Source organism: Alligator sinensis, unplaced genomic scaffold (genome assembly GCF_000455745.1).
Source record: "Alligator sinensis unplaced genomic scaffold, ASM45574v1 scaffold543_1, whole genome shotgun sequence".
Taxonomy (NCBI): Eukaryota; Metazoa; Chordata; order Crocodylia; family Alligatoridae; genus Alligator; species Alligator sinensis.
In genome coordinates, this window is record NW_005842055.1 from 498850 (window position 1) to 511113 (window position 12264).

Below are 12264 nucleotides of genomic sequence, written 5' to 3' on the forward strand. Positions count from 1 at the left end.
GTTCTAAGATCCTCCTTCACCCACATTGGCATCATAGGTGCCAGTTCCACTGGCACCGTAGGCTGACTCAACCTGCTCAAAGCAGACTCAACCTTATAACTAAAGGTGCTACCTCACGAAGAAGAACTCTCTGAGCTAGCACTCCTCACAGGCCCACCAAGCTGACCCTGACCATGTGGCTACTCACACAGACTGAATTTGCAATCTGAGCTCGTGCGCGCGCGCGCACACACACACACACACACACACACACACACACACACACACACACACACACACACACACACACACACACACACACACACACACACACACACACACACACACACACACACACACACACACACACACACACACACACACACACACACACATTGCTTGGACTCAAATTCATTACTTTGCCAATAGTTTAAAGGAATGTACATTGCTATTAAATTGTTGTTTGTAGTAATATAAGACCATTAGCCTACTGTATTTTAATCCAAACATTTGTATTGATAACAGAGGTTTCATTAGTTTGTCTTTTTTGCAATCTGAATGTTTTTTCATGATCCTGATGTGTTGTCCTGTGGGGCCAGGTCAACTCTCAGGATCTGAATATTGTGCTATTAGATGGGAGAGTGTGATACAGTTGGACATACACACACACAAAAATCAATTAGGCACACATACATACTCTAGGTGCATACACCCCCACCAGGCATGTACACGCACACTACCAACTCAGGTATATCCAAAATTACCAGCCTAGGCACACGCACACCTATCACCAATTCAAGCACCTATACACTATACACACCAAAAGTTTGACAAAAATCAATTGTCAATACCCACACACCCAATACTCATACACGGATCCTAATTCATATATCACACACATGATGCCATATATGTATATTCACCAGTTCACACACAAACCACCCACCTACACATACACACAGGTGAGTTCCTAACTTGGGTGGTGTGGGGTGTGTGTGTGTGCTTAGGGTACTTAGGATACCCAGGGTGCTTGGGACTATGGAAGGGGGAATTAAGGTCAAAGATCTCCAGAAGGAGGAGGAGGGAGATGGATGGGGGTTAAAATGAGACAGTGAAAGTGCCAGGAGTGAAAGTTGCTGGGGCCAGGATTAGAACCGGCAGACTGGAGGGGAGCTGAGGTTACTTAAGGTGAAGTGGCCCCAGGGTTACTTGAGGTCACTGGTGCAAGGGAAAAGCCCAGTGGCAAGGAAGAGACTGCCAGGAAAGAGAGAGAGGCAGAAACCTGGGGGCTTGGGGCTGGAAACTGAGGCAGACAGCTGGGGGCTTGGGGCTGGAAACTGAGGCAGACAGCTGGGAGATCAGGGTGCAGATAATTGGTGGCAAGGGGGCAACGGTCAGCAAACAGAAAAACCCAACTCGGTGCTTCAAAATAACAGGTTTATTGAACAGACAACCTACTACACAGCCCCATGAAGTTATTGGTTCTCTCTCTCACTCTCACTCTCACACACTCATAATGGTAGTAGGATAAAGAGACTCAGTGGAAGGGTTGGAGTCCAGGTAGGGAAGAGAAGCAGAGTCCAATCCTTGGTTGAAGAGAGGGTGGGGGTGATAGCTACCTATCCAGGCTGGAAGGGGGTCCTCGATGGCCAGTTGGGATCTTTGTCCAGCAGGTGTTGTCCAGAGGGTGGGGTCGCCAGCAGGGCCTCTGGGTTGATAGGCAGCATGACGTGGAGCAGGTCTGGTCCAGGTGAAGATGGCATCCCCACTGGGTCTGTCTTCACTGCCCCCTTTTATAGGGGCAGTCCTTCTGTGACCCCAGTGTCAGGGGACCTGCCCAGGCAAGGGCCAGCCCCTGGTGTACTGAGCATGTGCATTCCAGGTCAGGACATGCAGTTTCAGGTGTCTGTAATGGTGGCTTGGGTGGGATCTGCAGCAGTCTTTGTCTTTCAAATCTTGAGCCAGGGAGGGTCAATGCAGGCTGATGGTAGCGTCGTGGAGTTGATGGTTTGGTCATTCAGAAGAAGCTATTTTTAGACCTACTGCCCTTGACTCTCAAGCACCCTCATTCATCCCCATTCATTCAGGAACCAAGTTACATAGGAGGGGTAGGTATGAGTCACACAGTTACAACAGAGTTACAATAGGGTATGCCCGGGCAGGGGAAACAAGATGGAAACTTGACAACCAAAATGGAAACTTGACGTAACTTATGCTAACTTACGTATGTAGGCCTAAATCATATAGTATCAGTAAAACAGTAATATAGAACAGTAAAAATCAATATAGACATAATAATTATACAATATAAAACAGTGGATATCCATAACAGGGCACTTATTTGAAAAGAAGGAGGAAAAAAACCCCAAAACAAATACAACTTGCTACCAAAATAAAATGCTGAAGCTTATCCTATGTCTTAGCTCACTGATGCTTATCTATAGGGAATAGAGAGGGAGAGAAAAAGTCAGAAATGGTTAGGGGAAAGGGAGGGAATGCATTTTTAAATAAAAAACAAGAACAACTGGGGGTTTTTGCTACAGATGCAGGCTTAAATTATAGCTTCAAGTCGCCTTCTGTTAAATCCTTAAGCTATCCTCATTATAAACTACTTTTCTTTTACTGAAGAGTATTGAACACCATTTGAGCTTCATCAATGTCAATCTTTAATTGGCTGATGAGATCACTCACTACTAGTAATAATGAAGTACTCCCTCCTAAGGAAAAATCAAATTCTTCTGTAGTCATTCAAGATCAGAATTTCAGTTGTACTTGAATATTTTTTAATCTGTGGCAATAATGAGTAAAACCACAACTAAAAATCCATTGTACTGAATATCAAGTCACTAATATAAAGTAAACAAAATGGAACCAAGAACTGATAGATGCCTGAATACCAGTATCTTATTTTTCCTGAAAGAAATATAGTATATACCATTTATTCCAAACTGTGTCTTAAAAAAATGAGATTTGTAGTTTTGATTCCCATATTTCCTATGCAGAAAGTGTTAAGGCATGATAATGTAAGAAGTAACAAATAATTAGTCATACAGAATTCTGAAGAGGTCATAACAGGGTGATCTAAAGATAATTACATTGTTTTCAGGTTTACTATTAAAATAGCACTGAACATCTGGAACAAATGTGTTTTTCATAGACTTGCATCTCTTTCGATGAAAGCATGAAGTGTAAAAAGCTACACATGAAACCTTTAAGGAAATGATGTAGGTGGGATATCAGTAAAAGTATGAAGAGTGTACATTACGGTCACCTAAATGGTTCCTGCCAAACTACTGATTCTGTGAATTGATTCCAATGTATTCATTATCTACAGTGTAATCACACTTTTTCTAATTTTATATTTATAATTACTTTTACCCAAATTACAGTCCAGATGGAATGCTTTAAATATTCTTTTTCTTTCTGTGATTTTATCACCTACAGGTATGTTTAAATCATTCCAGTACAATGCTAGGGACTGCCATACTGATATGCAGTACCTCCTAAATCAGAAGTAGTGTGGCATGGAACATGAACCAGTAAGCTCTGCCTCTCAGTATTATGCCACAGCGGAGGTATTGTCATATTGCAATACTTTTGAGTTCAGATGACTCTTCCTTAAAACAGAAAACAAAAGAGAAAGGCAAGCAGGAAGAAAATGACTAATTGTAAACACTATTTTCATATTGAATTCCCTTTTTCTAAAGGCAAACATGGGCAATTATACTTCACAAAATCCTTTTGAACTATAAACCAATTATTTATGATCAAGGTAAAAATAATGGAGAGGCCAAAGTGCAGTTAAGCTGAATCAGGAGCCAGAAATAAGTCTTGGAAACAGCTTCTAATACTTCGGTATTTTAAATCATCACCGCTGACTCAGTTCCCTGAGGCAAATGGTCAGTGTAAAAGCTACATTCACCTAAACAAAAATCATTCTAAACCCAATTTTACATGGAGTAGTATAAACTGAGAGCTAAGTAAATAATTCATAATGATTAATTATTTGATTAATTTCATCTTTTATTTCTGTCCTTCAGATATAAAGGTGCAAATGACTTTATGTAGGTATGTTAAGAGCAAGACTTTACTTGCTCTCTTTAATTGGTAGGCGCTTATTACAACACCAGATGTAAACTTACAGCCATCTCTAGCTGACTGAATACTAATTCATTACCAAAGACCACCAAAGACCCAGGTGAATAGTTCAACAACTAAACTATATTAAGCAGTCTCAAAGAGAAAATATAAAATCAACAGGTGAGTACGAATAATAACAGTACAATTACAATTATATACAATGGATTCTACAAATCTACATACACAAGTTGGAGAGCAAAACAGCTCTGCTGTCAGACTTGCGACAGCAAGTGTTGCTAGTTGTCACAGGCACAGTACAGCTTAATACCACAATGTACACAACAACATCTCTCAGCACACACACACATACACACATACAACATAGCAGTAGAGAGAGAAAGGATTGGCCACCCCAGTCCTCACCCACTCTCACACGATCTCCATCAGTCACCTTGGATGTACACGCACGCACTGGGTCATGATGCCCTTTGGCCGCCCTGGCCCACACTGCTCTGCATGCGCACTTTCTCTCATCCTCCCAGGACCTCAAGCTTGCATCCAGTCACACATACACCTTCTGCAGTTCCAAGTGACAAGTCTTCTCTTCAGAGGTAGTGCAGCCTCTTTCAAGGCATCCCTATTTAACCCTTTTGATCACTCCACTCCTGTCAATCTTCCATTGAACCAATCACACAGACAGTAAGGGGGTCAATGGCACGCCCATTGCTCCACTGACCAATCCGGGGTAAGTATTTGGTACCATACCCAAGACTGGCAATTTTTCCCATCACAAGTGGATTATATAATATAGGGTTGACTGTGCATGCACACATACTCAAGTGTAGGTCACTGAGCCTTTGGGGTCATAAGTTCAACACTCAATGCAGGAGTTCTGCAACTCCTCATTCAACAAGTACTTTTTTAAAAAAGCATTCAGCACTTTTTGTAGCTTCTAAAGTCTCTGAATAGATCACAACTAATTGCCTGCAAGGAATATATTATTCAGTTTGCAAGCACATGACTTAATTCTATTTCAGAAAAGACTAGCACCTCACAAAAGTAAGTTTTCCAGTATTCAGAAAATGAGCACCAAAAGAGATGCTAACCAGCTAAAATGAATTTAAATGGACTATATGAAGAAAAGTCTTATTTGAAGATGTATTTTTTCTAATTTACCCTGCACTTCAAAATGGTGTCGGGGTTCCTTGTGGGGGGGAACGAAACATGGTGGGGGCGGGGAGGGAGAGACAAATCTTAGACTGCATTGTGCTATTTTGAAATCAGTCTGTGTGTTGAATTTCTGTTCCATATGGGTATAGACCAATTTTGTGTGCCAAACTTGTGTTCTGTTACTGGTATAGACCAGTTTCCAATTACTTATACCAGTGAAAGTATAATGCCTGTATCTGGTCTAAGTGAACTTCTTTAGCTAGTTTGATTTACAAGTTCCCTTTTAATTTCATTTGACTGTAAGTAACTATTGTCAAATAAGAGTCCTCTAGTTCCTTCATTTACTTCCATGACTTAAACCTTAAAGAGCAAATATCTGATACTCATAATGTTCCTGGAATGCAATCAGAAGCCAAAAGGATTAATTTAGGCTCCCTCCTTTTCCTCCTTTCCCCTCCCAGATTTTACTGATATTTATGTAATGTCATCTAATACTGTACAACTCCTGAGTTTGTTTGTAGTTAAAATAGTCAGTCTATGATTGAACTTCCTGTTTCTATTTTGCTAATTAATTCTTTGTTTAATTTTATTTTTGTTTTATTGGTTTAATGTTTCAAAATAAGCAGTTTACATAGTGAAATAATAGGCATTAGTTGTTTGTGTGAAGAGTTGGCAATCCTTGAATGTAAACCAATACTAACTTGGGCTGAGATGCACGATATACTAAAGAGAATCTGTGGCAAATCAGATTTATCTTTTTTTAGGCAGAACAAGATAATGGTCATCCACTTCCAGCCTTTGCCAATTTGCATATTGAAGTCCTTGATGAGAACAATCAGAAGCCTTACTTCACAGAATCTGTGTATGAAGGCTTCATCCTGGAGTCCTCTCCAGTGGGTACAACTATCTCTGACAACAAGAACCTGACATCTCCATTACAAATCATTGTTTTGGATAACGACGTAGAAGAGGTGTGTTTTCTTTCCTTTATTGGGATAGTTTTTATATAGGCTTAGACTCAGTCTTTTGAAAATGTATAGTACTCTGACTTAAAATTTGAATTAAGATGCATTTAGCTGTGTACACACTATACCATTTAAGCTGAACAAAGTTTGATTTTATTCAAATGTTTGGAATAAATGATTTTGTCAATGATTATGAATTACAGTAGTATTTTATTTTTTGTTTTGTATTTGAAATGATCTTCTCATTCATTTTTCAAATGAATTTGACCTTCAGTTTCTTCATTAGCATTACACTACAAGTTGTCTGTATCTGAAATTTCAGCTGTGCTGGTTCATCTTATTTTTGTTTATTTAGGCTTTTATGATGTAGGAGTTTCATGCTATTACTTGCATTTCATAACTGTCTCAATGTTTTAAGGTCTGCACTGCAAAATATTTTTAATTGAAAACTGATTTTACAACTACTATTCATTACTATTTAGTTAAATTTTGCTACGCATATGAGCATTGCTTCTAATTAATTTATTATCATGCATACAGAAAATGAATACAGAAGTGGCACAAATTTTTTTTTTTTTTTTGTAAATTCAAATATTAAAAGGGCATTATTTGACATATAGCCCAGTACTGAAAATATTGAGCATAATTTGGTAATGGATGGATATGATTATAGACCAGCTTGACTACACTGTAACTTGAATAAGGCAGACACAAATCCTGGTCTTGTGTTTTACTGAGATGAATCCTTCAAATCAAATTCACTGCTAATGTAAGTAACTGCTGTAACACCCAGTGAAGCAAAATATTGCCAACATAAATTAACTTTTCTATAAAGGTAGATATGAAACACTACTCTCCCTCCCCCCCCCCCCTAAAAAAACCCAAAATAACAAACCCTACACAAAGTTAATAATCTACCTTACCTACTTTCATCTAAGCAATTGTGGCAATGAATTATTATTTTTTTAATTTCCTCCTCTTATTTCTCCCATTTCCCCTCTACCCTTCTGTTTTCTCTTCCTTATTTTCTTCATGGCTAGGGATAGACGTTAAACATAAACCAGTTTAAGTTATCAGAAATTGGTTTAAACCTGTAACAGAACATAATTTCAGTGCACATAAACCAGATTCAAAATGGCTGAAATCAGTTTGAGATAAACCTGGTTGAGTGCAGTAGTTCCCCTCCTCACCCCCATCCTTCTATTGTTAGTCCCCCGCTCAGGCGATCTGTATTTCCCTACCGGCTTTGTCATCTTTTTTGGATTCACAATCCTAAATATCTACTAATAAAAGTCAATCAGACTTAACTGATTGAGCTCAAACTGGTTTATGCAACTTCTGTCCCAGACCCCTTCCTGGTTCAAGTTAAACCAGAATCCCCCGGCATCCCAGCATGTTGTCTGGGCTGGGCTGTGATCTCTGCTTCAACATAACAGGGCTAGCCCTGCCCCTTTGCTCCCTAGCCAGAGGAGGGACAGGCAGGGGCTGGGACCTGGCCAAGATGCTGGTCCCTGAAAGGGGACAAGGAAGAGGTCTTTTCCCCCTCCTCCCACTCCTGTTCCACTGGTGCAGACCTACATTTCCCTTCTGGCTGCTTCATCAGCAGGGGCATGGCCAACCCCAACAGTAGCTTGGAATGAACTGGCCAGGGAGGGCCAGTTTAATTCCCCACTTCCTGTCCCACCTGCATAGTCCCAAACCAGAGTCCGCTGGACACTCCTCCTTGCTGCTGCAGTCATGGGGCTGGGGTGCAGCCAAACACCAGCAAGCATGAGCCCTGAAGCAAAGGGGGCAGGGAGGATGGTTATACTCCCCTCTCCTCCAACTGCCCCTAGGGGACCACAGCGGGGTCTGCCCATCCTGACTGCCACAGCCACCACTTGCTCTCTATGTGGGGCGAACGGCAGGATAAGCCCCCTCCTCCAGATGCCCCCTCACATAAGGTGCCCTGCTGGCTGATCTCTGGCCAGGCCCTGACCCCACTGTTGAAGTAATGAGGGCAAGGCCCTAATGGGGAAGCAGCCCCTTTCTAGTGTCCAGGGAGTGCAAGCCTCTTCCCGGTGGCAGACCATGAGTGGGGAGGTCAGAGCTGTCATGGGCTGCATGGATCGAGCAGCAGCACCGGGGCTTGGAGGGGGCCATAGACCCTCTACCCCCACCAGCACCATCACCACTCACCCCTGCACAGTGTCTGGCAGCTCTGCCCACCCCACATCATGGCTTCCCTGCTGGGAAGAGGCTTATGCTCTAGGACATTATGACAGGGGTTGCAGCCCCCATCAGGGTCACTCCCCTCTTGCCGCTCCAGGGGCAGGGGCAGGCCCAGAGGCCAGCTGGCATGGCCCCCTTTAGGCAGGGGGCAGTCAGGGGAGTTATTTCCCCCTCTATCCCAGGGGGACCACAGCAGTGTCTGCTTGCCCTGGCTGCTGCCACCACCACTTGTTCCCTGCAGGAAGTGAGCAGCAGGATAAGCCCACCGCCACAACCTCCTCCACCAGACACTGGAGAGAGTGGGGGAAATAACCCTTGTCCCTGCCTCCCTAAGGGGGCCATGGTGGACGGCCTTTGGCTATGCCATGCCCCTGCCCCTGGAATGGCGAGTGGGGAGCAGTCCTGATGGAGGCTGCATACCCTGTCATGGTGTCCCCAGAGCTTGGTGTCTTTTCCTGGTGAGGGGACTACACTACAGGTCTTGGGGAGGGCCTGCTGTGGGGCAGGCAGAGCTGTCACAGACTACATGGGGGTGAGAAGTGGCAGCGTCGATAGGGCCTGGGGGGCTATGGCCCCCTCCAAGCTGTGGTGCTGCTGCTCATCCTGCACAGTCCACTGCAGTTCTGAGCTCCCACTCGCAGCCCCTCCCTGCCCCGCCCCCCACTGAAAAGAGGATTGCACTCCCTGGACACCAGGATAAAATGAACTGTCAGGTCCCTCCCCCTTGCTGCTCCAGTGGCTCAGCTGGGGGTCTGGCCAGAGGCTGGCCAGCAGAGCCCCTTAGCTGGGGGGTAGGAAGGGGGTTATTCCCCCCTCCCTCCAGTGTCTCTCAGAGGGGGCTTATGCCACTGTTTGCCCCATACAAAGAGCAAGCAGTGGCTGCAGTGGTTGGGGGAGGCAGACCTTGGCTGCAGCCCACGGGGGGCAGTGGGGATAGAGGGGGGAACCCCCCCTCCCTGCCCCCTCTGCCCCAGGGCCCATGCCAGCTGGCATTTGGCCATGGCCTGGCCCTGCCACTGCAGCAGGAAGGGGAGTGCACCAAGAAGACCCCAGCTTGGGTCCGTGCTGTGGGACAGGGTGGGGGGAATTGAACCCCCTCCCTGGCCAGTTCGCTCCAAGCTACTGCTGGAGCTAGCCATGTACTCCCCAGCACAGCTTCCCTGTAGCCGAGGGCTGCTCTAGCACCTTCCCGCTCCTGGCCTGAGCCACTGCAGGTATGTGCTTGCATTCTCTGAATGTCTATTCAGGGGCTGATGCAAAAGTGTGGAATTAACTCAGTCATGAATTAAAAAATACTGGAGACTTCACAACCTTCTGATCTGCTTACAAAACACACTTCTTCTGGATTGTTTTCATTAATACTAAGAGTGATAATATCGTTATTGTATTTGATCTGATCTGTTAAGTAGTGTCTTGGGATCTTTAGCTTGCTCTTGGTAGCAAGACAGTATGGTGATGGACACACGTGTGTTTAGTGCAATTCTGTTTATTCATAAATAAGTCTTGCTTTACTTAAAATATATACTTTTTAAAAGAGAAGCGGTTCATTGTGTTCCTAAAGTTATTCAGCGTGGCTAGTGTAGATGGGCTGAAATGTATGCTGAAACTGGTTTAGTTTCAAATAGGTCAGTTCCCTAGTGTAGGCAGGCATGGTTCTTTCAGTAGATGTGGTATCTTTTATTAGACCTAGTGAGTAGCTGAGAAAAAGTTCTTAGGAAGCTTTCAGGTGCAGTCACCCTTCCTTGGGCATAGAGAGTCTCTGCTGTTCTGAGGCTCCAAGGAATGAGAGAAGCTAAAAGTGTGGCAGGATGTAAGTGAGAATGTAAATAGGTAAAAATTAGACAAAAGGTAAAGCAGGGATGGGAGGGGGGAGAAAGCAAGGGGGAAAAAAGGCCAAAGAGAGACACTACAGTGATAGTAACACAAGGTAGAAAAAGAGGCTGTCTGTGAAAAAGGAAATAATTGGAAGTTAGGAAGACAAAGGGCAGAAAAGTAGGGGAGGGGAGAAAAGGTGGGAAAAAAGAAGAACATAAGAGGTCAGGTCAGGCGGGTACTTAATGAATCAGATGTCAGGCAGGTTGTAATGTGTCATAAATCCAAAGTCTATATTGAGTCCATGAATTTTTTTGGTATCCAGTAGATTTATGAAGTGAAGTTTGTAGACTTGTTTACAAAAAGTGTTTTGTAAGTTCCCTTTCAAGATTAGAACTCAGGGATCAGAGAGGAAGTGATTGTCCTGTGAGAAGTGTGCCCCCACAGGTAGTTGGGAATTTGGGCTTTGATAGGTTATCAGTGTGCATTCATTCTGGTGCGCAGTTGTTGTTTGGTTTCTCCTACATATTATCCATCAAACCATCTGGTGCACTGGATGACATTTGTTATATTTCTGGAGGTGTAGGTATAAGATCCAGGAATGGTGATGGTTCTGTCGTGGGGTGTAGTTATTGTGGGGGTGGTGGAAATGTGTTGGCAGGTTTTGCATTTCTTGTCCTGGTATGGTCTGGATCCATTGGTGTGGTTGGGATCATAGGGAGTTTGCTTCTGGTGACGAGATTAGCGAGGTTTGGTGTTTGTTTAAAGGCTAGGAATGGGGGGTTCTGGAAAGATCTCTTTAAGAATGAGGTCTTCTTCTAGAATGGGTTGTAATTGCTTGAGGATTTTCCATGTAGGTTCCAGGAAAGGGTGATATGTCATAACTAATGGTGTCGATTTGTGGGGAATTTCTTTTTGTAATGCAGCAAATCTTCATGTAGTACCTGGCTGGCTCTTTCAGAAGTACGATCTATCTCTCTTGAGGACTGCCTTTGTTGGCTGAAGGCACTTTTGAGACTTGTGAGGTGGCATACTAGTGTAGGTACTGCTTTAGATAACTTAAGCCAGAGATAACCATGTCATAGGTAAGCATCTTGTATTGAGAATAGAAGGTATTGTAATATATATAATGACACATAGCATCAGTATAGTTTCTTGCAGTAAGAAACTTTTTGAGATGAATGGAAAACTGTTGATGATACTATTGTTTTGGTAACAATTAACTTTGATGGAAAATTTTCAGTCAGCCCTACCACAAGTGTAGTAAATCTCAAACATTTTAAATTGATATTAATCCTTTGAAAAAAAATTGCATTATCCAAAGATTTTGATCTAAAATACCAGGTGGAGAATAACAGTAGGATGAGATTAAATTTTCAAAAGGTAGAAAATTCAGTTTTTTATTCTCAAGGAATAAAGAAAGAAGTAAAAAAAAAGCTATAATAGAATTGATTTTATGTAGGGTATTTAAAGGTGTTCTTGAATTATTAGAAGATCTTTAAATATATTTTAAATTGCTGTTCCCAGAGACTTCCCAAAATTGACTGTGGTTGGTATATGGTCTAATTAATCACTGAAATTGTTGACAAGTTTGATGTTAGTAATTCATTATACTCTTTTAGTCAACTAATCCTTCATTGTGACAGTTTTTGTTTCTGTATTTATATTAAAAGAAAAGTTCACACATACTTTACAAGACCAAAGAAAAATATGCAAATGGAATTTTCATGGAATCATAGGGCTTGAAAGGGCTTCAAAGCAGGTAGATCTTCAGGGAAAGGTTCAACTAACCCTGTAAAAGCTGGTGTCATTTAAATGAACCCCAGCTGCTTCTCTCCTAGGTCTTCAAACTCATATTGTGTTTCCTTTACTTTGGTCCTATTGAACTTGCTCAATAGGAGCTCTTGGTCAGAGGAACATATACAACAGCGTGTTTACTCCTGGCTGGATCACTGCAAAGTGAATAAAATGTCTAGTGTGAAAGTAAACCAGAAGTAGTGTTACTCTCGACCAGTAAAGCATGCTTGAGAGTGCTGCTTCTGGGTAT

At 42.7% G+C, this 12264-nt stretch overlaps 1 protein-coding gene across 1 annotated transcript in view; it reads left to right on the plus strand.

The window, feature by feature from the left end:
- Nucleotides 1-12264, plus strand: part of PCDH15 (protocadherin related 15) — a 922022-nt gene that overhangs the window by 481180 nt on the left and 428578 nt on the right. Inside the window, exon 12 of the mRNA XM_025203355.1 lies at nt 5994-6200. Coding sequence (XP_025059140.1) covers nt 5994-6200 — 207 coding nt within the window. The remainder of the gene's footprint in view (nt 1-5993; nt 6201-12264) is intronic.